This window comes from Leucoraja erinacea, chromosome 13 (assembly GCF_028641065.1).
Source record: "Leucoraja erinacea ecotype New England chromosome 13, Leri_hhj_1, whole genome shotgun sequence".
Lineage (NCBI taxonomy): Eukaryota > Metazoa > Chordata > Chondrichthyes > Rajiformes > Rajidae > Leucoraja > Leucoraja erinaceus.
In genome coordinates this window covers 10,515,256-10,542,423 of record NC_073389.1, presented here as the reverse complement: position 1 = coordinate 10,542,423, position 27,168 = coordinate 10,515,256, and the positions used below count along the sequence as shown (strand labels likewise).

The 27,168-nt window shown below is 42.9% G+C and overlaps 1 protein-coding gene across 11 annotated transcripts in view; it reads right to left on the bottom strand.

Moving 5' to 3' along the window:
• Positions 1-1,047: 1,047 nt before the first annotated feature.
• Positions 1,048-27,168, bottom strand: part of cnksr2a (connector enhancer of kinase suppressor of Ras 2a) — a 496,167-nt gene continuing 470,046 nt past the window's right edge. For 10 of the 11 annotated variants that reach the window (XM_055644411.1, XM_055644413.1, XM_055644414.1 and 7 more), the window contains 2 exons: positions 14,974-15,167; positions 1,048-5,124 (listed from right to left, as the gene is read on the bottom strand). In XM_055644411.1, coding sequence (XP_055500386.1) covers positions 4,903-5,124; positions 14,974-15,167 — 416 coding nt within the window. In that variant the 3' untranslated portion in view covers positions 1,048-4,902. The remainder of the gene's footprint in view (positions 5,125-14,973; positions 15,168-27,168) is intronic. The other variant, XM_055644421.1, reaches the window with a different exon arrangement.

Below are 27,168 nucleotides of genomic sequence, written 5' to 3'. Positions count from 1 at the left end.
AAATGACCATTAGAAATTACTATGGCCATTCTGGTCATTACATCTGGATCATATTTTACTCCGGGTGGCAGGAGGTTTCTTCCAGCACTATGTACAACAAGGATCCTTTGACTTTGTCAAGCTGCTCTAGAAAGTGTTTTTTGTGTATTTTCTGAATAATGCAAGAAATTATTTTTAGCCACTGAATTCACTATTTTTGGCCAGGGTAATACTGCGAAAAAATCTCCTCCTGCACAAAGTGTTCCTAAAATGTCAAATTCTCAATCAATGCAGGTATTCCTGGTAAGATAATGTGCTGATTGATCCAATAGAAGAACCGGAGGCTGGATTGGTCTGGAGGGATGGACCGGATATTGTTTCGACCAGGGCATTTCCACTGGGCTTCTCATCATTGCTACAAAGGCCTGTGTCACAGAGACAATATTAGCTACACTGGATCTCATCTGTCATTAGGATATTGAGGAACTTGCCTTTGACTAAACAAAATATTGGGTTGTCAGTGATAGAGACCTGGTCCAGATACACCTTGCAACTTGTGATAAAATATGTAGATAGGTGAACTTTTACATGTGGTTCCATTACAAAGGACCATCCAGGTAAGTATTCCAGTGAATACTTTGGGATATTATGGATATTATGCAGAGCTTGGAAGAAAAGCGAAAGTGTCTTTAGACACGAAGAGGGAAATTCTGCAGATACGTTTGAATGTAGTGAGGTGGGAAATTGTTTGTAATGAAGGAGCGAGTTTTAGAAAGAACATTTCAAAGTGCAGAGACATAATGGCTGAAAGTTCAGTCACTACAGCTCAAGTAGAAAAGTGCGGAAGTGGGAGAACAGATTAAAGCAGATTCTCTGATTCAATAGGTGCATGCACATCACGGTTTTGGACGATTTTCAAGGTAGGTGGAATAAGATCTAAAGTGACATGGTCAAAAACTTTGAAAGTGATACATTTGGAAAAAGAGACGCAGCTGATAACTGGGTGATGAGCCAATTTGGCAGGTGCAGCTACTGAGTTAGCAAGGTCTAATAACATCATGCGTGGCACTTAAACACCGCTGGAGTGACACAGTATCAAGTATTATCACACGGAACTATTTCATGTCATGTTCTTTCTTAGCTGCAATTAATAATAACGTGAAAAATTCAAGCTTAAGGCAATGTGAGCCTTGATGTGGTACCTCATATATCTTATGAAAGTCACATTCAGCAGTTCTGCTACTCCTATCTCAATGAAGACTAAGACAAAAAATTAATGGACAGTTTGCAAAATCTTGCACCTCATACAATTAATTGCAGAGTTGGCAGTGCAGTATGGCTTCATGCAGAATGTGTTCCTTACGCAAAGCATGTTAGCATCCTCATTTTAATCTATTTATACTAAATTCGTTTTTTTCTCCAGAGTCATAGTCATAGTAGGAAAAGCAAGCTGCAGTTACAATATAGGTTCAACACAATCATTTCACTGTAGGCGAGCTGTATTTGTAATATTCAATAAACCTAATGAGTTAAATGTGAAGCAGTTCATGTAGTTCTGGTCTTTCATAATTTGATTTGACTTCAATGTAGCATGCACTGGTCAATCTAAGCATTATCCCACATGCTGCTAAGAAATGATCTCAACACCGTTTAATGGCATCATTTAAACATCTGTACCAATTGACCATTAGCAATTACTATGGCCATTCTGGTCATTACATCTGGATCATATTTTACTCAGGGTGGCAGGAAGTTTCTTCCAACACTCTATACAACAACGATCCTTTGACTATCAAGCTGCTCTAGACAGTGTTTTGTGTATATTCTGAATTAGGCAAGACATTATTTTTAGCCACTGAATTCACTATTTTTAGCCAGGGTAATACTGTGTAAAATTATAGATGCAATGAACATAACAAATGCATAATCGCGCAGTCTAGAAAGACAGAAGGGGAATTTTAATCACCCAGTTTTGAAAAGGGATGCACAATATCCATGGTATTGCAACCAAATGACCTTGATAACTTGCAGACTAACCCAAGTGAGATTTATGGGCTTTAGATGCCAGTAAAATAATGTCATCCTTATTTAAATGCAAATACATTGCAATGAGATCATTGCTGAAAAAGGCAAGACAGGATTTAGCTACATTTGTTCATAATTTTAAGAACCCCATAATGTTCACTATTGTTGTAATGTACTGCATGAAGGTACAAGTTTGTTTTCAGAGTTAGATTGTCGCCTAAGTTTTCTGACAATATTCACCACAAAACACCCTCCTTCCCCCCACTTTGGCTGATGTACTCACTTGAATCAACCATGTTTAATCTACTTCTAAGTGGTTACCATGCTCTGATTATTAAGCACATCTCCATAACACTGCAGGTAAAATGAGAGTTCAGTGAAGTGGGGTGGGAAGACATGGAGGTCACCATTCTTGCAGCACTCCCCAGTCTCAGGGGCTGAGCTTGACCACTGCTGCAGGTTAGTAATGTTGCTATTGTCGGCTTGGAATGGGGCACATATTAGTGCTGGGGATGGTACTGCTACTGCACATCTGGTGACCCCAGGCTCGATTCTGACCCTGGTGTTGTCTGTGTAAAGGTTTGTACACTTTCCTTTGCCTGCTGGTTTGTGGGCTACATGGCCATTGTAAATTCTCCCCTAGTATAGGTGGTTAGTCAAAGAATCAAGGGGGAGGGGGCTACGAAATTGTCGAGCATATTAGAATAGATTGCAGGGAAAAGAGTGGGAAATGGGACAATGAGTAGCTCGGAGAACAATCATGTATACACCTGATGCACCAAACAACGTCTTGCTATGTTGTAAAGAAAAATGAGACTTGGATGAGCATGGACAATAATTATATTGTGCTACAATTAAAAGCCTGATTATTCAATCACCAGGAAATTACAGATTTTGTTAAAATGATAGTTTTGAAGGTGGATTGGGTCAGTTGCACCAAAGAGCAGAATGAATGGGATGCAAATAGAGTAGAAATCGGCAATTAGGATGGTGCAGCGGTAGAGTTGCTGCCTTACAACGCCAGAGACCTGGGTTCAATCCCGACTACGGGTGCTGCCTGTACGGAGTTTGTACGTTCTCCCCGTGGGTTTTTACCGAGATCTTCGGTTTCCTCCCACACTCCAAAGACGTAGAGGTTTGTAGGTTAATTGGCTTATTTAAGTGTAAAATTGTCCCTAGTGTGTGTAGGATAGTGTTAATGTGCGGTGATCACTGGTCGGCGCGGACTCGGTGGGCCATAGGGCCTGTTTCTGCGCTGTATCTCTGAACAAAACTACGCTAAAGTCAGAATTAATTACAATTTTTTGCAGTATTGCCTGAATTTTACAAAATCGTTGAAAAGTACGGTAAAGTATTATGTTGAGCTTCAAAAACAAAAAAAATGTAATTTAGTATGGATTGCACATTTTTCTGCAATCAGAATTTGGTTTGCGATGATTGCAGCTTAAAGAGTTTTATTCAAGGCTTATTCTTTCAAGCGCATTCCTACATTTATTTGAATAAGACCAATTTCACAGAAGTCGGAGGCTGGGAAGAGTATGGAGAGCAGGAGGGCACTGGGCAAAGTGCAAGCAGTGAACGGGCAGCGCAGGAATGCAGATGTGGGGGTGCGGGCATGGAATGCACATGTTGGGGTGTGGGCACGGAATGGTGGGAAGCAGTGAGGACTGGGCAAAGGGTGAAGAGCTGGGAGATCAGTGGGGTAAAGTGCAGGCTAGTGTGAGAGGGAGCACGAGAGCACTGGGCAAACTGTGATGTGCAATGGGCAATCATACTATGTGTGGAACACAGTTAGCCAGTGCGATGTACCACCCGCTGTTACTGGCACAACGCCAAGTAAAATAGAGGCTTCATTTCCATTCTGACGGTGGGCTGCAGCTGCCCTGATGCATGCTGTTGAGTTTGGGAGAGTGAGGAATCGCTGATAGTCAGCACCGTTGAATTAAGGGGTGGGAACGCTATCCTTGAAAAGCACAAAAAACAAAAGAGCAGCATGTTTTTTCTCAACTCCCAGAAGAGCACTCTCTTTCTCTTGGCCCAATGTGTTAAAAAAAAGACACCTTTTTCTGAGTCACATCTTGTTTGACCCGTTGACAATGTGGGTGGAGCAGCACTGCCTGCCCACTACAACCTTGTAAGAGCTGTCAGGGTTTTGCCTACACCTTAGCTTCTCCATGTTTCAGTGGGTTTTGTGAAGTGAGGCCGGATCTGAGCTGGAACGGCTGTGTTTTGACTTTCTAACATCTGATGCCTTGACCAGCCAGGTGAACAGAAGTAAAATTGGCCTTACTGTGGGCGGGGAACATAATTTTGGCGGCAATTGGAGAAGAAACAGGGAAACATCCCCCATTCTCTACATATTGTAAGTGGTTGATGGGGGAAGGGGTAGGCATATAGCCACAACAACAGCCGTTTCTATTCATCTCCTCGTATTAGACAACACATTTGTTCAGCTAATCAAGTGCAACATGATGGAACAAATAAAATAAAATCTCCGAGCCCCATTTCCTCCTGGGCTCAATGGTTGTACTTGCTTAATTATATCATTACATTTGAAAGTGTATACTTTTCATTCTGAGTGAGGAAGACATCTTAAAACAAAAGTGCCATTTTCATACTGATACACCGCAATAAAAATCACACAAAATTGTTTTCACGACACCCCCTGGCGATATGAGAACATCCAAGTAGAAGAAGGGAAATTGTATTCCCAATAATTGTATCCCCAAAAACAAACTAAAAAATGTGCCCAAGTCCCCAGAATCAAATTCAAAGCCGACAAACATTTGAATGATACTGGAATTTCCATACAAACAAGATACTTACATCATTACTCACCGGTATGAAATAAGCAGTTGAAAATTATTACATTTATTACAAGGCCTGCCTAGAAACTATTTAAACATGGGTTTCAATGTAAGAGTGGGTGTGCATCAAAGGGGGCGTTGGGGTAGGTGCAGCTTGTTCACTTGCATCGTTTACTGATTCCTTGGTTCCATTGTTCTGACAGATGTCCACGAAAAGATCAATGTAGGTTTGTTTCCATTCTTGGAATTCTTTGGATGTCAAGCTAGGATTGTCTAGGATCTTGTCTATAATCGCGACTTCTCCTTCTTTTGCCTGAAAGTGAAGGGGAGGGAGAAAGAAAGCCGTGTTATTATGGAAAGAAATTAAAAGATAACGTATCAAGTGCAATGCTATAATTGGATTTGCACTTGGATCGTACATACAACAGGCAATCACAGATTGAACAGTTGATACCCGCCAATAATCCAAACATTTAGACCAATGGTCCAGAGCCCTTTATGGCAGCTGGTGGACGTAAATCATGTTAGTATATGTGAAATATAAAAGATTGTATCAGCATTTATTACAATGAACTATTGGACAGGGAAACTCGTTAGGTTTATAAATGTGCATTTGGAAGGAAATCTGCTTTTTTATCTGGTTAAGATATTATATGTGACTTCAGACGAACAAAAATGTGCTTGATTTTCAACTGACTTGGGCCTGAGATTATAATGATCATAAATTAGCCAGGCTGCAGTCCCAAGGTCCACATCCCAACTCTGAGAGGTAGTTTGGACGCCAACACCAGCCCTTGTAGGCCACTGCTTTGTGCTCAGCAGTAGGAAACTCAGTGAAGTGCCTGGTGCCCGACACACCAGCATTGTTGCAACCGCATCTCACCCTCTCTTTATGTTGTGCTGAGTACATTATCATTCTGCTACAGGATATAGAAAAATTGAGTATTTGGGCAAAACCCTGGCAAATGGAGTTTAATGTCAGGAAGCGTGAGGTAGTGCAGTTTAGTTTAGTTTAGTTTTAGTTTAGAGATACAGCGTGGAAACAGACCCTTTGGCCCACCGAGTCTGCGCTGACCAGTGATCCCCGCACTCTAACTCTGGCCTACACAAACTAGGGGCAATTTACAATCTTTACCAAAACCAATTAACCTACACACCCACATGTCTTTGGAGTGTGGGAGGAAACCGGAACACCCGGAGAAAGCCCACATGGGTCATGTGGAGAACCTACAAACTCCACACAGGCAGCATCGGTAGTCAGGATCGAACCCGGGTCTCTGGCGCTGTGATGAAGCAACTCTACCCCTGCGCCACCGTGCAGGGGAAGAGGAATCAAAAGGCAGATTGCTATCTAAATGGAGAGATACTTCATCTGAGTGACATTCAGAGGGATCCAGGTGTTTCTGTGTATCAATCACAAACAGTAAGCATGCAGGTCAAAGAAGCAGCTAATTAGTGCAGAACTGATTTACAGAAGGATCTGGGGGTCAAGGTTCCTAGCTCCACTAAAGTGACAACACAAGTTGATAGAGTAATATAGATGACATATGGTATCCTTGTCTTCATTAGTCAGTGCATTGAGTATAAATGTGAAAGAGTTATGCCCCTGTCCCACTTAGGAAACCTGAACGGAAACCTCTGGAGACTTTGCTCCCCACCCAAGGTTTCCGTGCGGTTCCCGGAGGTTTTTGTCAGTCTCCCTACCTGCTTCCACTACCTGCAACTTCCAGCAACCTCCTGCAACCTCCGGGAACCGCACAGAAACCTTGGGTGGGGAGCAAAGTCTCCAGAGGTTCCGTTCAGGTTTCCTAAGTGGGACAGGGGCGTAAAATTGCAGCTCGATTTGGTTTTAGGCCACATTTGGATTATTGTGTCCTGCTCTCGTTGCCCTGTTGCAGGGAGCATGTGAAGGCTTTGGAGGGGGGGGGGTGCAGAGGACGTTTGCCAGAGTGCTGCCTGGATTAGAGGATATTAGTTATACGGAGCAGTTGAACTAATGGATTGGTTTTTTTCTCAAGCATTGGTGGTTGATGGAAGACATGATAGAAGTTTATAACATTTTGAGAGGAATAGATAAGTTATCATCTTTTTTCCCCATGGTGGAAATATCAAAGACTAGAGGGCATAACTTTAAGGTCAGAGGAGGTCAGTTTAGAGGAGATGTGGGGGGCATGTTTTTTTATGCAGAGGGCGGTACGAGCCTGGAACACACAACCCAGGGGAAGAGGTGGACGCAGATACGAGAAACGTGTGTAAGAGGCTTTTAGATAGGTCCATGGATATGCGAGGAATGGAAGGGAATGGAATAGATCATATGCGAACTGAGATGTTTAATCTGGCATCATTTTCAGTACAAACACTGTGGTCTTAAAAGCCTGTTCATGTGCTGCACCATTCAATGTTCCATATTCTTAAGGCAAATGGCATATTGGGTTTTATTACAAAAGGGAGGCAGTTAAAGGAACGCAGTGTGTTGGAGATGCCACACCTGGAATGTTGTGCAGAGTTTTGGTTCCCTCACATAATGAACTATTCAATGATATAAGATTCCAAGAGGGCTTTGCAGGATAGATATTGAGATGATTACACTAGTGAAAGAGTCACAAACAAGGGGGCAGTTATTTAAGTAGAAATTCCTTCTCTCAGAAGGTGGTAAATCTCTGGTATTCATTGCCCCCAAAGGTGGTGGAGCCCATGTCATTAGATATATTTGTGGAGATCGATAGATATTTGAAAGATTGAGAAATGGAGGATTATGAAGAAATGGCGCATGAAGAGCCATTGAAACCAGAATAGATCGGCCATCACACTGAAGCCAGATGACACACTCCTGGGGCTATTTACTCCCATCGCTGTGTCTGGTTATAACTCAGCGTTGATTCCATTAATGCTTTTGTTCCAGAAACACATCTGGTGCACTAAGTGTGGTACCAGTGTAAACCACATCAATCAATGACACAATGACTGGAATGGTCAGTGGCTTTCTTGAGCAGCTCCCACAGCACAAGAATGAAATATTTAAAAAAATCAGGTTTGATTATAAAAGCATAAATATATAAGTACTTGAATTGTCTGGCGATTAAATGTTATTATTAAAGCCTGGGAAATATAAAGAGGGCAAGATAAACATGGCATATTTTGTGGGTCAAACAAATTCTCAACCCCAAGACGATTGCCACAGATGGAAGTTGTTAAAGATTGCCTAAGTAAAATGAATAGAAACTGAACTAAATTCATATATTATTTGTGTTAATTAAGATTATTTTTCATGTCTAAATGTACATTTGCTGGTGTGTAAAAGGAATCTGGCTGTCAAATCAACTGAGCACAACTGATTTTTAGTTAGCCATCCATCTTCTACTTGGTTGGTATATTTTCCAATCTGATTTGGATTACCTCAAGAACTCAGCTAACTAACGAGAATCAACCTGGCATTTTGGGAGTTCACATATGAGTTAATATGTTAGCTGTTGGCCTAAGCTTACTATTCTGTGAATACAAAATCATATTTCTGTTCAAAGGAAACATTGAACTACTGGGAAGCATTTCAAACTGGATCCCAGATCATCAAAATCGTAACTGGAATTATAATCAAAATACATACATTTATTTTTAAGTTAATTACCTAAAAAACAACAAACATCAAGTCAACATATTCAGTACATTTTACAGATTCCTGACGCACTATATGTAAAATAAATGTATCAATAAAACAAATTATAATTTTTCTATTAATGGAGTAAGAATGATTCAAGATTCAAGAGATCTGGAGTGTAGAGTGTGAAACAAAGGTGAGAAAAGTGAAAGAAAAAAAACTAGACATTAAAATCCCCCACAATATTTGATGTTGATGGAGAATGGTAACTTTAGGCAACATTATAAATGAGCCTGAAGATTTCTTAAACTTCTCATTTTTTTCACATAGAACAACATCGAGCAGCACATTGATGCAGCGGCAGAGCTGCTGCCTTATAGCGGCAGAGGCCCTTGTTCAATCCTGACTGCAGGTGCTGTCTGTGTGGAGATTACACGTTCTCCCTGTGACTGCGTGGGTTTTCTCTGGGTGCTCCAGGTTCCTCCCACACACCAAAGATATGCAGGTTTGTAGGTTATTTAGCTTGTGGAAATTGTCCCTAGTGTGTAGGATAGAACTAGTGTATGGGTGATTGCTGGTTGGTGGGGACTTGGTGGGCCAAAGAGCCTGTTTTCATGCTGTATCTCTAAACTAAACTTCTCTTTCAACTACTATTTTCTCCAAAGGTGCAGCTGTAGGAACTCACAAAGGGCCAATTTACACCTGTCTTTTTGTAGAATATGTTGACCAGTCTTTGTTCCAATCCTATACAGGCTCAGTCCCTCAACATTTTTTTCCTAATTTATGATTGCATTGATGTTGCACCTTGCACTCATAGAGAACTCAAAAATGTCATTACTTTTACTGCCAATGTCTACCCTGCTGTTACATTCACATGGTCCATCTCTGACTCCTCCCTTCCAGTCTCCGTCTCAAGTGAGAGCCGAGCATCACATATATCCATTGCATTTGTTTGTCTGACACTTGCAAACATTCCATTCTTCTAGATCCTCCATTTCCATTATATCTGCTCCAATGTTGAGATTTTCCTCACAAATGCCTCTTGGATATCTTCTCCAAGTTTGCAGATGACACAATGCTGGGTGGCAGTGTGAGCTGCGAGGAGGATGTTATGAGGCTGTAAGGTGATTTGGATAGGTTGGGTGAGTGGGCAGATGCACGGCAGATTCAACATAATGTTTGGTGGCAAGAACAGGAAGGCAGATTATTATCTGAATGGTGTCATATTAGGAAATGGGGAGGTGCAACGACACCTGGGTGTGCTTGTACATCAGTCACTGAAAGTAAGCATGCAGGTGCAGCAGGCAGTGAAGAACGCTAATGACATGTTGGCCTTCATTATGAGAGGACTTGCGTTTAGGAGCAAGGAGGTCCTACTGCAGTTGTACAGGGTCCTGGTGAGACCACACCTGGAGTATTGTGTGCGATTTTGGTCTCTTAATTTGATGAAGGACGTTATTCCTATTGAGGGAGTGGAGCGTAGGTTCACCAGGTTAATTCCTGGGATGGCGGGACTGACATATGATAAAAGAATGTCGACTGGGCTGGTATTCACTAGAATTCAGTAGGATGAGAGGGTATCTTATAGAAACATAAAATTCTTAAAGGATTGGACAGGCTAGGTGCAGGAAAAAATGTTCCCTATGTTGGGAGATTCCTTAACCAGGGGTCACAGTTTAAAAATAAGGGGTAGACCATTTAGGACTGAGTTGAGGAAAAACATTTTCACCCAGAGAGTTGCGAATCTGTGAAATTCCCTGCCACTGAAGGCAGTGGAGGCCAATTCATGTTTTCAAGAAACAGTTGGATTTTGTTCTTCAGACTAAAGGAATCAAGGGATATGGGGAAAAATCAGGGATGGGGTACTGATTTTAGATAATCAGTCAGTCATGATCATGAATGGCAGTGCTGGCTCAAAGGGCCGAATGGCCTTCTCCTGCACCTATTTGTCAGTGTTTCTATGTTTCCTCTTAAACAGTGACTTCCTCTGTCACAGTGGATAGAATCCTTGACCGCAACTCACATATTTATTTTCACTCCGCTCTTGACTGAGTAAGGATAGAGATCTCTTGGTCCTCACTCTCCACCCCACCAGCTTCCACACACCATGGATAAGCCTTCACAATTTCCGTCAGCTCCAACAAGGTTTCATCACCAGGCACGTATTCCTGTCCTCTTTCAGCATTCCTGTTCCCTTTGTGCTCTTCTGTCCCCATATATCATTATCCATTTAATTGCATTTTCCATGCATCTGCTGAAGCTGCCAAACTGTCCTCTCAGGGTGGCACAGTGGTGCAGTGGTAGAGTTGCAGCCTTAAAGTGCCACAGCCCCAGGTTCCATCCTGACTATGGGTGCCTGACTGTACAGAGTTGTACGTTCTCCCCGCGACCTCTTTTCTTCGGGAGCTCTGGTTTCCTCACACACTCCAAAGATGTACAGGTTTGTAGGCTAATTGGATTGGCATAAATGCAAATTGTTCCTAGTGTGTGGAGGATAGTGTAAGTGTACGGGGATTGCTGGTCGGTTCGGACCCGGTGGGCTGAAGGGTGTCTGTATGTCTAAACTAAACTAAACCTCTTCATTTCCCACTATCCTGGGACTAAACAATCCTTCCAAATAAAGCAGAGATCAATTTGCACTCCTTCCAATTTAATTAACTGCATTCAGTACTCACAATGTGGTCTTCTCAGCATTAGAGGAACTGAAAGCAGACAGGGCGATTGCTTTACCAAACACCCACATTCAGTCTGAAGGAGTCAGTCAAATTTCTTTGTGCATTTTAAACCATCCTACTAATCTATGGCCTCCTGCACTTTTATAACCATCCTGTAATCTAGTGGAAGAGTACTCAGTCTGTCATGTGTTCTGCAGTTTCAGGTCACTCACTTTCTCTGTTTAGGTCAGGACTGACCATTTCTGCTGTGAGTCTGCCACTCATGTTTTGCCTCTCCAGGAGTACTACCTGACCTGCTGGGCACGACATATTTCACCCCTTTTTATTTCCTCAGTTTTTCATTCTCTAGTTGCCCTCACACTGTAGCTTTTGTTCACATTCTCTCTCTTCAACACATTAACTGAATGATCTCTACAATTTATCCCCGGGGTAACCCTAGTCTCACACTCTCAGAGGTTTTCCCTTTGTCTTTTCCATTCCTCCCCGACCTTCGTTGCATCTTAAAACTTAATACTATTTTCTCTTTCCCACCGCTCAAGACACATCAGCTGCTTCTCTTTTCCTCAATGCTGCCCGACCTGCAGAGTATTTCCACGATATTCTGCTTGCATTTCAGTAATTCCAGCATCTGCAGTGTTAAAACATTTTTTTTGAATGGTCACAAGCACAGGAATCTCATGTATATGTGATTGTGCCAATTGCTTTCCTGTTCCCAGATTACCAGTAGGAAATTCCCAGATTTTTCACATCCTAAATGCAGTGGTCATTTGATGACCATTATAATTTGTACAGATTTTGGTAGGATCAACAGGAGGTGAGACTGCCAAGAGATTAGTTTGTTCCAGGGACTACATTTTCTCTTGCTGTGGTTAATAGGAAACACACAACTGATCTGCTGACTGATTTTCAGAGAATCAGGTTGAGCCTATACCTGCCAAAGTGCTCTTCCAATGTTCACCATCCTTGTCAACCAAGAAGATGAGAACACACAACTATGCTAGTTAGTTTGCAGTGAAACCCATCATCAAAGTCTCTTATTTTCCTTTCTACAGTTGGATTGATTAACCTTCTCCTTCTTCTGCGTAAAATACATCCTCAGCACTATCAACTCCTCCCGTAGTTTCTCCAAAGTAGCAAAAGTCACCCAGCTCTATTTTGTTTCCACTAATCTGTGAGTGAAACCCACATCCATTCATCTGGACATGACTATTGCAATGTCCTGGTTAGTTTTTGCTTAAGGCATTCTTAAGGATCTCAAACTCTCCTGCTGCTTACTGAGCTCAGCCACACCCAGTCAGTGTTTGTTGGTCGGTGTTGGTCAGTGTCTGGTTTCTCTTCCATCTTAAAAGTTAGTAAAAAGCTTGCTTTCAAATATCTTATTTCATCATCCCTTCATAAGCCTGTAACCTTCGGCAACCCTATAATTCTCCAAAAGCTCTGTGTTTTCTCACACCTGACATTCATAACCCATATCCCTCCATTCGCTACCTATCCAAGTCTTTTAAATGCCACAATCGTATCTGCCTCAATTACCAACCCTGGCAGCATGTTCCAGGCATCCACACCCTCTAAGCTCCCCCCACGCTCAACTATTTTAAACTTTGTCCTTCTCACCTTAAAGCTATGCTCTCTGGTATATTACTTTATCATCCTCGGAAAAAGATTCTGACTGTCGATCCTATCATAATTTTACATATTCTATCAGGTCTCTCCGCAACCTCTGGCGTTCCAGAGAAAACAATCCAAATCTGTTGAATCTTCCCTCTACCTAGTGCCCCCTAATCATGGGGTTACTCTGGTGAACCTCTTTTACACCCTTTCCAAAGTCTCCACATCCTTTCTGTAAAGAGCCAACACAGTAATCCAAATGCGGCCTGACCAAAGTCCTACTCTTATACTCAATGCACTGTCCTCTGAAAGCAAGCATGTGTGCCTTCTTCACCACACCACCTATGAATGAGCATGTATTTGTTGACCTCGCAGTAAACTTGGGGGGAAAGTCTTGTACATATTACTCAGTGTGGAACACATTTTGTATTATCAAATGGCTTGCTGATTTCTAGTGGTTCTGCAATCTCCAATGCACCAACTGTAAAAATTAGTTACCAAGAACAAATCCATCTATGGAATCTTTCCATCCTACATCGTAACTGTTTGTGACTGTACAACCCATTTGGCAATTGCAATACATTATGGAATAAAAATGATTTGTCCTCTTTGAAGCACAAATGATGAGAGAATCAGTAGTGCTGATATGCAAATGGATCTGGTAACCGTGGAATTCTTTGCCACAGACGGCTAATGGATATTTTTAAGACAGATATAGATAGATTCTTGATTAGTATGGGTGTCAGAGGTTATGGGGAGAAGGCAGGAGAGTGAAATTAAGAGGGGGAGATAGATCAGCCATAATTGAATGGCAGAGTAGACTTGATGGGCCGAATGGCCTAATTCTGCTACAAGAACTTGTGAATCATTTAGGAGTGAGCTAAGAAAAAAATTCTTCACTCAAAGGATGAAGTGTCTCTAGAATTCCCTTCTGTGGAGGGCTGTGGGGGCTATAGTTAAGTTCATTAAACATATAGATTGGTAGGTTTCTGGACATGGTAGAAACCGGGGAACATGGAGATACTCGCATTGAGGCAGTGGGTCAGACGTGATTGGTGAACTGGGCTCAAAGGGCCCAATGGTCAACTCCTCCTACTATTTTGCATCTTATTTTCCCAGCCTTCAGTCAACATAATGCCCTGCTTTGCATCCTCGATCTGTTAGACATTCTAGCCATTTGTTGGTCTACCATTACACTATAAATTCCTTTCTTCATCCAAACAACTTCTTTCTTATGGAACCTAATGTAGTAAAATACTAGGGCATTTGGGTACCTTGGAAGTGATAAACCGTTGCCCATTTGAGCTATCTATTGAAGTAGAGTAAATAGTTTCCTCTCCCTAATTTAAGGGAAGCTAATTGCCTCATTCATTGAGCTACAATCAGAGGTGCACCTTGTATGAATGAGCGAGTATACTCTATCATAGGGGATTGTTCATTTCCCACCGTCAATGATTTAATATTACACTAAGCTAAGCAAAACCGCAAAGCCCGTTACACACCTAAATGTCCAAGGCCCTTCTCGATTTGGGATTGAAACTCAAGAGGAGCTCCAGAGAATTGTGGCAGATGGTAACAGGCCAGTTGGCTGTGAAATCTTTGGCTCACTGTAAATTCTAATACCGCACTGTCTGAAATGTAAATTCTATTGTAGGGCCGCTGAAAGAAAACCAGATATAATCGGCATACATACGCAAGATGGCCCTTGCTTTAAAATAATGTAGCCAGGGGTTGGATTTTAGTGAGGAATGGGAGCGGGTCGGTGAAGGTGAGTTGAGATCATCAGATGGACTGCATTTGGTAAAGCTGTAGTTCTGGAACTACATGAGGACAATACCACAGATGTTAAACCATTGTGATGATACACTAGGTAACAAAGGGTGACCTGGTCGACTGTATCAAATGTGGTAGAGTTGGAAGGAATGCAGAGGCACAATGCATTCATTGCCACATAAAATGTTGTAAGTAGCACTGAAGAATGCGGTCTCAATACTGGGTGGAACAGATACCAGACTGAAGGGGTGGGGGTCGGGTAGGCCAGCCTGAGGTGTCAATAACATAATCCAGACCCTCAGAAAAGATAAATTAAAAAAAGCCAAGTTGAACCATTTAATTCTGACTAGTTTAAAATACCCCAACACTTAAAGGGAAAAAAAAGGTATTATATGCAGTAGTTGGCAACAAGAATATTTCTCTGTAATTTGTATTACTATTAAAACTAAATGGGGGAAGAGTCTGCAAATTTAACAATGATAATTTCTGTAATAAAAAGGGAAAGTCCTACCTTAATTGTGCTCTTTAGAATTCTAAGCTTGTGCAATTTTTCATTTATGACTGGGTTGTCACATCTCTTTTGGAAAGACCTCTTGAACTCCTGTTTGGTGGAAAGGCGATGCTCTCCTAAAGGAGACACGCTGGCGTTCTCCAGCGCCTTGTACAAATCCTGCAAAGAGTCCCCAGTTTCCTCTGGCGCAGGTTCTGGCAAAGAATTAATTTGGATGAGTCTAGGATTAGTGAAAGACTAAGAACAGCTTCAGAAGTGTCTGATATAACCCTGGTTGAAAAGGAAAGAGATTTAAAGCTGGGTTATCTTATGACCTCCAATTAAAGTAAAATTCCTTGGCCTGTTGATTTTGCAGATCAATGTTTACCATGCAGAATGTAACTAAAAGTTTCAAATGAAAGAGACTGCAGCCTGAAATAAGAACAGGAAGGTTTGGAAATTAAGGCTTGAAACGTTAACTCTCTTTCTCCCTCCATTTTGTGTTAGATATATCACAATGGAGAAAAAGCAAGAGAATTTCCAACACTTCCTGGTTTCATTAACTAAAAGCTGAATGGCAAACTAATATTTGTTTCATTGATGTCATGGGATTTGACCAAGCTAGATTCATTTTCCAACTAGATTTAAACCCAACAAGTTAATTTGCAATTTCTGGAAAAGCACCTGCCATAAAAATAAGGAACACATTTTCTAGTAGGAACGTTTGAGGCTATTCGGCCCACGGATCTGTGCCGTCTCCTGGGGTGATGGGGAATCATGAGTCCCATTCCACTGCACTTTAATTCCCTGTACCCTTCCTGCTCATTCCCACACATGCTTACCAACTCCTATTTGATTTATTTTGCTATTAACCTACACTGTGGACTAATTTACAGAAGCCAATTAACCTAATAATACATCTGGAAGACACTGGAGGAAAGCCATTCAGAGAATGCTCAAATTCTACATTGGTTGTACATGAAGTTACGATTGAATCGACAATTGCAAACTACCGTGAACTCTGCAATCTCCCTACCTTGCTATCAAAAAAATATTCAGTAATTTCATAGCAAAGATTATTTTCAGTTACCTAGACAAAAGTCCCAATGAACCACAACCTCTCTAGCTTGGTTGACTAAATGAATTAGTGATAGCTGATGAAGCTATTGTTTTTTGGTGTATTCTGATAGTCTCATTGGTAAAATATGAAACCGCTTAGAACTTTAAACCTGAAATGTAATCTTGGACACATTCTTCATGAGACAAATCTGTAGAAGGCAACACGGATAACCGTTTTGGAGAGAGAGGGGCAGTCAAAACTCCCTAAAAACTCAGTTACTGAAATGAAGTAACATTCGCACAAATAAATCATTCATGACATCATGTGGGTAAGGACCAGGCAAAGATGAGGCAGGTCCCTCAAAATCAAAGGACAACTGTAAAACATCAGCCCACCACTCTCTTTAAGTGATAGATATTAGAGTCCGAGCTAGTTATATATTAATCCAGATGTCGATTGAAGTACGTTAAAACCTAAAACAATCTGAAAGAGATCAAAACATAGCACAAATGAATTACTAAACAGTGAAAAGGAAAACTGGCAACATGAAAATATTGGTGACTTTTAATCTCATGATAAAGGAGTGAAAAAGAGTGACACAGCAAGATAACATTGTGGCAAATAATGTCTTCAGCATCTTTAATTAATCTTATGTCTGTAGCCAAGATTTGAATGCCTGCTGGTTAAACCTACAGAATGGGGATGGTCAGGCATGATGGGAGGTGATTCTCCATCAACAGATCCCTAACTGAAGACTGGCAGGTTGCATGGGTCATAGAAGTAGATTTTCCTGACCCATCAATTACCACTATGGATGACCAAGGTGTCAGATCAATCAGCCGCAGAGCACGAAACCCCTTCCATTTTGTGTTAGATATATCACAATGGAGAAAAAGCAACAGCAAAACCTGTTCAAAGTAATTCCCCTCTTAAAATGTACTGACTCTCTTTCACGTGGGGGCAGAATACTAAAACCACGTGATGGGATATCGAAACACTGGAACATTTTTAAAGTTTGACCTAACAGCAACTAATTGCGTTGATATGATGCACTCAATGTCGATAAACAATCCAACACACTTCACAAAAAAGGAGAAGCGTAAAATATGTGAGCTTGCAAAGAAACAAAACGGGAGGCGTGTCGAAAGGTGTTATATAAGAACATCTTAAAACAAGGGAAAAAACATATGGTGTGGGAAGGAACTGCAGATGCTGGTTTAAGCCGAAGATAGAAACAAAAAGGTGGAGTAACTCAGCAGGACAGGCAGCATCTCTGGAGAGAAGGAATAGGTGACGTTTCGGGTCGAGACACTTCTTCAGACTGATGGTCACGGGAAAAGGAAACCAGAGATAGAGAAGATGATGTAGAGAGATACAGAACAATGAATGAAAGAAATGCAAACATGTAATGATGATAAAGAAAACAGGCCATTGTTAGCCATTTGTTGGGTGAAAATGAGAAGCTGCTGCAACATGGGTGAGGGAGAGATAGAGAGAAGGAATGCCGGGGTTACTTGAAGTTAGAGAAATCATATTCATACCACTGGGTTGTAAGCTGCCCAAGTGAAATATGAGATGCTGTTCCTACAATTTGCATTTAGCCTCGCTCTGACAATGGAGGAGACCTAGGACAGAAAGGTCTGTGTGAGAATGGCAAGGAGAATCAAAGTGTTTAGCAACCGGGAGATCATAAAAATATGTGGTGTTCAGGGAAGGGTCTCAGCAGTGCCAGACATGATGGGAGGATGCACAAGATATTATTGTCAGAGGAAGGGACACTTTTAGGAGGTTGTGGAATTAATTTCAAAAAAACAGGTAGAGAGTGGCCACCAAAATATTATACAAAAAGGTCTGATAATTTTGAATTGGAGGCATTGGGGACAGGAATGAATACCAGTCAGCAGAGACTACTTTGGGACTAGTATGGTATAGGACACTGGCAGCAAAGTTAAACAGTACATAGACAGAGAGACCATCTTGGGATACTCTACAAGCTGGGACTCTGAAAGTGAGGCAGAATGCTGCACACCTACCTGGTGGTCTGAGTGGAAGCAGTAATTAGGACTTCAGGAACATTAATCTAGATTTTTTACCCAGACTGGGCACCTTGAAAAAAGATCACATTTTGCCAAGAGTAGCTTAAAGTATTTTGTGGTACTGGGACTCTAAACGAGATGGGCGTGCACATCTCTGAAGATCTTTCCTGGTCCGAGAACACTGATGCAATTATCAAGAAAGCTCATCAGCGCCTCTACTTCCTGAGAAGATTACAGAGAGTCGGTTTGTCAAGGAAGACTCTCTCTAACTTCTACAGGTGCACAGTAGAGAGCATGCTGACCGGTTGCATCGTGGCTTGGTTCGGCAATTTGAGCGCCCTGGACAGGAAAAGACTACAAAAAGTAGTAAACACTGCCCAGTCCATCATCGGCTCTGACCTTCCTTCCATCGAGGGGATTTATCGCAGTTGCTGCCTCAAAAAGGCTGGCAGTATCATCAAAGACCCACACCATCCTGGCCACACACTCATCTCCCTGCTACCTTCAGGTAGAAGGTACAGGAGCCTGAAGACTGCAACAACCAGGTTCAGGAATAGCTACTTCCCCACAGCCATCAGGCTATTAAACCTGGCTCGGACAAAACTCTGATTATTAATAACCACTTTCTGTTTTTTGCACTTTACCAGTTTATTTATTCATGTGTGTATATATTTATATCATGGTATATGGACACATTTATCTGTTTTGTAGTAAATGCCTACTATTTTCAGTGTGCTTAAGCAAAGCAAGAATTTAATTGTCCTATACAGGGACACGACAATAAACTCACTTGAACTTGAACTTGAACTCAATTTGCTTTGAAAAGGCAGGCTAGAAGGCTGCAAATGCCAATGATTGGTGGCTTTTCAGGTCCATTCTCATCCAGCTACCGTGACTAATGAGAGATTATGTGCCACTTACACAGTTAAAGCCAATTCCTGCAAGGTCATGTCGCAGTAGAGCTGTAAATTTAGGAAACTTACACACACACACACACGGGTTATCTATCATCCCAGGCACGTACTGATCCTGAGTAGGATTACACATCTCTCGGCGATGACAAGACAACTGTTGTGAAAGGCTTGATGTGTTCTGTCAAAGTGAAAAATAACCCCAGTGCTCAGCAACTCACCAGCACATGATCGCAGAATTCTTTGCCCATTAGGATAAGCAAATAACTTGTTTAAAGCGTTACTAGCAACAGAAGGCATGTTACAGTCGATCCTAAAATGCAATATTTTTTAATATCAATGTACAAATTTGTGAATGATTAAATTCAAAGCTATAACTGTACCAATCACCTAATTGAAATCCAAGTTATATCGATTACTAGACCAAGTGCAGACCCGTTGGGTCTGTTCCCCCAACGTGCGGTTGTGGGGGGAGGGGGGGGAGGCGGCATGCAGCGTCACACACACTAACTATCCCCCCCCCACCCTCCCCACCCCCGCACTCAAGCTAATTACCCCCCTTGATATTATATTAATATTATTAATTTGCTCCTTTTACCCCATAACCCCCCTATCTACTGACGCATAGCCCCCAACTTGCAGTCACATCTAGAGAGGGCGGGGTGGGGGAAGAGGGGGGGGGCGGGGGTAGAGAATGAGGGCAGAGAGAGAAGGGGCAGAGACAGAGACACAGAGAGAGGGGCAAGAGGGAGAGGGGGGTGGAGAGGGGGAGAAGAGGGAGGGTGGGTGAGGGGGGAAAGGTGGGGGAGGAGGGGAGGAGAGAGAGAGGGTGAGAGTGAGGGGGAGAGAGAGAGTGGGTGCTGAGAGGGGTGAGGGGGAGAGGTGGGGAGCAGGGAGGGTGGAAGGAAGAGGGTAGGGGGTGTGGAGGGGGTTTAGGGGAAGGAGGGAGAGGGGGATGGAAGGGAGGAGGGGAGAGAGAGAGAGAGGGGGAGAGGGGGGAGGAGAGGGGGGAGGGGAGGGGGGAGAGAGAGGGTGTGCTGAGAGGGGGTGAGGGGAGGGGGAGAGGTGGGCAGCAGGGAGGGGGAGGGAGGGTGGAGGGAAGGGGGGGGGGTGTGTAGGTGGGAGGTGTGGAGGTAGGGGAGGAGAGGAGGGAGGGAGGGGAGGGGGGAGAGGAGGAGAGAGAGGAGTGGGGAGTGGGGAGGAGGGAGGGGGAGAGGAGGAGGAGGGGGGGGGAGAGGGAGGGGGAGAGACGGGGGGAGAGGAGGAGGGAGGGAGAGGAGGAGGGGGAGGGGGGGGGAGGGGGGGAGAGGGGGGGAGAGGGAGAGGAGGAGAGGAGAGGAGAGGGAGGGGAGGGAGGAGAGGGAGAGAGAGGAGAGGAGAGAGGGAGAGGGGAGAGGAGAGGGGGGTAGGCAAGAGGGGGAGAGGGGAGAGAGGGAGGGGGGGAGGGGGGAGAGGGGGGGAGGGGGAGGGGGGGAGGAGAGGGGGGTAGGCGAGAGGGGGGAGAGAGAGGGTGGTGGGAGGGGAGAGGGGGGAGAGGAGGGGGGAGAAAGAGGGGGAGAGAGTGAGAGAGAGCGAGAGAAGAGAGAGAGAGAGCGGAGAGAAGGGGAGGGGGAGGGAGGGGGAGGAGAGAGAGGGAGAGAGACGGGGGGGGGGGGGGGGAGAGAGAGAGAAAGAGAGAGGGATAGGGAGAGAGAGAGATGGAGAGGATGTGGGGAGAGAGAGGGGAGAGAGAGAGAGAGAGAGTACCGTTTTACTTCAACCCAAACCCCCCAAACAACCATTTGCAGGCAGTGCTTTTTTACTTCAAACTAACCATATTTTCATTTTCAAACCACATTAAGGGTACTCACAGCTGTGTAGACATTTGTTCAGTGTCATTCAGAGCTCAGAGTGACCTCCATCTTGCAGAGACTGATTGAGGCACACCACTTCCTGGTTTTATAGTCCCTCCCCCTCCCTCCAGCAGGGGCAGCAGAGAGAATGGTGTTTTTTTTTAAACATTAATTTCTCTCTGATTTTTCATCGATGGGAAAAATACTCTGGTCCAGGAAGGCAGACGTGGGCTCTGATCGAGGTGGCCAAAAATGACGTCCATAGGTGGCGGCGTTCTCTCGGAAATCGCAGCACAGTGGGCGAAAAGCGGTCAAGGACAGACGTTTAGTAATATAGATAGATAGAAGATAGATTCCCGGCTGGATAAATGACGTTAGGAGTTTGCTTGGTGGTGTTACATCAAGATGTCACATCAAGTGGAGTCAGGGGATATGGGGAGAAGGCAGGAAGGGGGTTCTGATTGTGGATGATCAGCCATGATCACATTGAATGGCGGTGCTGGCTCGAAGGACCAAATGGCCCACTCCTGCACCTCCTGTCTAAATGCAAGCTTTCTGGCTGATCTATTACAATTCTAAAAGGCGGCTATCATTTGTGGCTATTAATTATGGAAAACCTTTGATACGGGTCAATTTTTGAAGTGATTAAACAGCTGCACCACAGAAGGATGATGTGCCAAAATAATGGAGATGGTCTGTCAGCATGTTTTGGTCAGAACATCAATTACAACATCCAACATAGTGCCATCAATGCCAACAGTTTGTACAGGAGCTCACTGGTGGCACGGAAGGTCATGACTTTTTATTTTGTCCCTGAAATCTGTAAATCATTTTTTGTATAATAGAAGAATAATATATACTTAGGGGCCTGTCCCACCAGCATGCGATTGCATACGTCTAGCGCAACCAAACGGAAGCGGAGTTCGCGCTAAGTTCGTGGTAAGTACGCGCAAAGTTACGTCAAACTCACCAATCAGCCTGGCAGGATGCGGGCCGATTGAATTTGGACGTTGCACGGCATCGGGCGGTGATGTAATCGCGCAACGGCACGCCGGGCAGTGACATCGCGCAACGCCACGCGCTAGGCGTATGCCATAAAGACGCTGTGTATGACGTTAAGACGCCGCATACGACGTCAAGACGCTGCGTATGCCCGTCGAGGCGCTGCACATGGCCTCAATGCGGCTGCGGGCCGACAGGCCGTTGTCGCGCGGGATTTACGGACAATCCAAGATTTTTGGAGCCCAAGATGTCGGGACCAGCCCCGCACAACTTCATACGCCTCCGCCGATCGAAGTGGGACCGGCCCCGCGAGGACGTACGCCTCAAGCGACCATGTTTGGTCGCGCTAGACGCATGCAGTCGAATGCTGGTGGGACAGGCCCATTAGGATACATTTTTGAACCTGTGATTTACTTTGTGGATTTAATTTATTCTGTCCCACTGTTTCTTTGAAAAGACTTGCATAAAAACTGGGTAAGAGGTTGTTAGTGCTATCAATGCAAAGCATGAGAATGTGTATCCTTCTTCAAAGAGCAGAATCCAGTGGACCACCAGTAGTTCACACAGTTTGGCTGCATAATGGCGCAGCTGGTAGAGTTGCTGCTTCACAGAGCCGTAGGCCCTGGTTCGACCCTGACCTTGGGTGCTGTTTGCATGTTGTTCCTGTGACCACATGGGTTTCATCCAGATTCTCCACGAGCCTCCCACGTCCCAAAGACGTGCGGGTTTATAGGTTAATTGGCCTCTTTAAATTGCCCTTAGTGTATAGGGAGTGGATCCAAAAGTGAGACAACATAGATATATTGTGAACGGCTGATCGATGGGCGGTGGAGTCACTGGGCTGCAGGGCCTGTGTCCAAGCTGTTTTTCTAAACTAAATTCCAACTCCTTGCAAGCTCTATTTGAACATCAAACGCGTGTGAGGGAAGCAGTCTCTCGTTATTATTCATCCAGCAAAATACCATGACATTTCCCCAAGTTGCACCTCAACCCAGTACATTCTCACCCTGTCTCTCCGTTAAATCATTAAATCTGTAGATGTCAAATCTTTACGGTCAAATTTAATAGCCTGAAAGTGAGCACCAGGATTGCAATGTGTGATAGTTGACTGCAAGGCTGTGTGCCAACTTTGTGTTGCCTGCATTTAATAATGATTTCAACATTGAGCCACTGCTAACCTTGTGGTACATTGGCTGGATGCATCCGTCACATGCCAAAATCAAGAGACCGGGTAGCTCCATTTAAAGATGCACTACTTATAGTTACCTGGTGCTTTATTAAGTGGCATGACATTGTGGCTGCAGCAGTTGCAGGTGGTTATGCAGGAAGTGAGTTTGACCTGGGAAATGTCAGTTAATAACATAATATTTGATCCATAGGATGCACTGGAGGCTTTGGTGGAGGAGGAGGAGGAGGACAAGGTATCCCATATGGAGCCGATACCAGGACATTCTCCACAATCAAACTATTGACAATTTGAGGGGTTTTTTCAGAGATAATGTGGAATCAGAACCTTTAACCCACCGAGTCCACGCTGACCATCGATCCCCTGTACACCAGTTCTCTGTCCTACTTGGGGCAATCTACAGATGCCAATTAACCTACAAACCATTGCATCTTTGAAATGTAGGAGGAATCCAACGTGATCACAGGAGAACGTACAAATTCTGCATAGACAGCACCTGAGGTCAGGATCGAACCTGGGTCTCTGGAGCTGTAAAGCAGCAGCTTTACCGCTGCGCCACTGTGCTGCCCCTTAGGGAGTAACAAGGATTTGGGATCAATGTTGGGTGAGGTACGGGACATGGTGGACCGCAGCAAAAACAGTGGGCAAGCAACAGTGCACCAGAATACTTCAGCTCTGCTGCAGATGATTTTGACAATAACATTGGGAGACATACTCGAAGGGAAGACTGATAAGTATAAACAAAGTAGGTATGTTACAATACTTACCTTCAGCAGCGTTGCAGTTCTGCCACTGGCCGTGTGCGCGATTTTGGCGCGTTTGAGGGGGGGGCGGGGTTAAAACGCGGTTTTCTCCTACCTTGTCCTGGATTATATTTTGTCGGAGTGCAAGCTTTTGCTGAAGAAGTGTTCCGACGGCCGTTCTGTGTCTTTTTTTTTTTTTTTTAAATCGCCCGACAATTTCAGTGCTGGAGTCATTTTAAAACCAGCTTCTAAAGCCGTCAACGCCAACAACGGGGAGGGATTTCACGTAGGTGACAGGTAAAAGAAAGCCGTTTATTTTTATGTATAAAAGTGTTTCTTAAGATGCCTTTAGTTCACATTTTAAGTTGCGAAACGGTGATTTAGTCCCCATACGAACCGGCAGTATTTTTCATGCCGATATGGGGGTCTAAATCACCGCAAACCGCAACGTTCCAAATGGTCGCGTTCCAGAAAAACCCACTTGCAAGTTGATTTAAATGGCAATTAATTTACAGGTATTAAACATTAAATTACTTCCATTTGGCCTGTAAATCCATGACAATAAGATTAAAAAAACATGTTTTATTGTGAATTCTTGTGTGAATGTTATTTGGACACTTAGCCGATTTAAAAATGTTAATCTATTCTTACGAAATGGGTAGATGTTTAGATCTAGTAATTGAATTTTGTAATTGGCTACAATTAGGTAACTAATTAATTATATGCTTTAATTTCAAGTAATCTAAGTAAGATTGTTTCATATTTGTTTCAGAATGTTTCAATCTATAATAACTGAAAAATTATTTCAGTTCTCTTAATTTTTAAGAAAGTTATGGCCTTTAGACTGTCCTCGATCACAGCTTTTGTGTTCAGTCAATGGAAAAGCAATGGGGACCAAATGCTAATTTCCGAGTATGAAAATGGCCATAACCTTTTTTAATACTGAAGGTATGAAAGTGAATTAGGTGTCAAATTGAACTTCTTTTTATGCTTTATCTGATTACAGACTTGATTTTTAAAATCTCAAGATGTTGTAACATTGCTAAGCAAAGCAGTGTTTGAAGATCAGCTTTGGATCTTTCTTCTAATCTTGATTTCCTTTCCACCATCGTTGACAGTGGCAGCAGCTCTGTTGTTTCCATTTCCACCACGGCATGGTTGAGCAGCGGTAGAGTTGCTGACTTACAGCTCTTACATCACCAGAGACTCAGATTCGATCCCGATCCCTGCCTGCATGGAGTTTGTATGTCCTCCCTGTGACCCGTGTGGGTTTTCTCCGAGATCTTTGGCTTCCTCCCACACTCCAAAGATGTACAGGTTTGTAGATTAATTGACATGGTATGAATGCAAATTGTCCCTAGTGTGAGTAGAATAGTGTTAATGTGTGGGGATCGCTGTTGGTGCGGACTCGGTGGGCTGAAGGGCCTGTTTCCGCGCTGTATCTCTACTAAAACTAAACTAAACTAACCACTTCTGTTCTCACCTTCCATCTTACCCAGAACATTGGATTTCCCTTGACTCCATGTTTCACAAAAACTGCCTCCCCAATTTCTGCCCTACATGATATTACAGACACTTCTCCTTCCCTTCCCTTTACATATATCAAGAGACCTTCCCGCTGGAACAGTCAGATTCAATTTGTCAACTTCATTATAACTTCTCCCCTTTCACAAAATGTCTGGAGATACAGCCTTCCTAATATCCAGGACTCTAAACAATTAATCCAGTGTTTCATTCGTACATCTTCCAATCTACTGTACTCCATCTAATACTCACATTGTGGTCTCCTGTACATTGGAAAACCAAACGCAGAGTAGGTGACAATTGCATTGAACCGCTATTCACCCTGAGGTTGACCATGAGCTAGCAGGCTCCACTCACTTTAATTATTTATCCTGCCCTGACTCTTCTTTGTTTAAGTCCTTCTATATTGTTTAAACAAATTCTGTTGTAAGGTTGAGGAACAGAGCCTCATCTTCCAACTGGCCACATTACATCTGTTAGTACAGGTACTCAACAATTAAATCAACTATAATTGGCCATTAAATCTCATATTTCCAACATTTCCAGTTTTCTTTTCTCTTTTCTGCCAGTTCCAAATTTTCTCAAATTTCGGCTTCTCTGGCATTCAGAATAAAATAAGCAGAAACTTCCTCTAATCAAGTATTGGAAAGACCCCTTCTTCAGTCCTATCACTAACTGCACCCCTTACCTTACGACTCCATCCTTACCTTAGTAACTGCGAAATTGAACAGAATCACTCATCTCCCAGCCTCTGCCTCACCCCTCCTTCCCACTTCAATATACTGAGCATCTTCTCTCAACACTCTCAGCGTTGATGCAGGGTCTTGACCCAAAGCACCAACCATCTCCTTTCCACTCCAGATGCTGCTTGACCTGTTGAATTGTTCCAGAAATTTGCTGTTTGTTATTCAAAGTTTTAGTGTCTTATATGACCAAGTAGAACTACATGTACATTTTTTTGACTGCCCATATTTTTCCACCCTTTTAATGTTGCTTTTCTCTGCTCAGTGGAATAGTTCAGATGCTGGTTAAAAGCCAATAATATTGCTAGATCTGGAATCACATCAAACCAGACTGAGTATGGAAGATCAGTTTTAGTCCCAAAGGTAATCAGTAATCCAGATGGGTTTTTCATGTATATCATTACCGATTCTAATCTTTTAATTCCAAATTTTTTAAATTAACAGATAATTAAGATTAAAGAGAGTAAAGAGTGTTTAATTGTGATTGGAAATGGAACAATGACATTCTTACTTGCAGCAGCACACCAGGTTTATAAACACAGTACCCAATCGATAAAGTAATAAACAGACAAAAAAAGAGGTTCCATGAATATAAAACAATAATATAGTGCAAAATCAAAACAAAAGACCCTTGTGTTCAAGGTTTAGTTGGTGTTTGTAGTGTTCAATACAGCCTGATGGTTGTTGGGGAGATGCTGCTCCTGAACCTGGAGATGAATTTTAGTTCATTTCTAGGGAGACAATTGTAGGGGAAATAAAATAAGCAGAGAAATAAGAAAAGATAAAAAAGATACTGAAAATAGAACGAGGGATGGTAGTTGAAAAAACAATCAGTTATAGGAAAGATTAAACTTTTCTATAACTGATAAGAAAAAATATCAGTTATATTTTCTTATCACTCATGGAAAATAAATAACTGATTTATTTTCAGTCATGGTTCAGATGGATTTGATTTGTGCAAATGTAAACAAAAAGGAAGAGTGAAGAGACACTGTTACATGTTATATAAAAAAACGGAGAAGAAAAGGCAACATGTCAGAAATCTAGGGGGAGGGACCAGGTGAAAAGTGTTATCGATCACTTAGTGGGAAAGAATGTGGTTTTGTTGATTTCAAATAGATGGTCATGCTTGATCAGACTTCTTGAATCCCTTCAAGAACAGACAAAGAGGTTAAATGT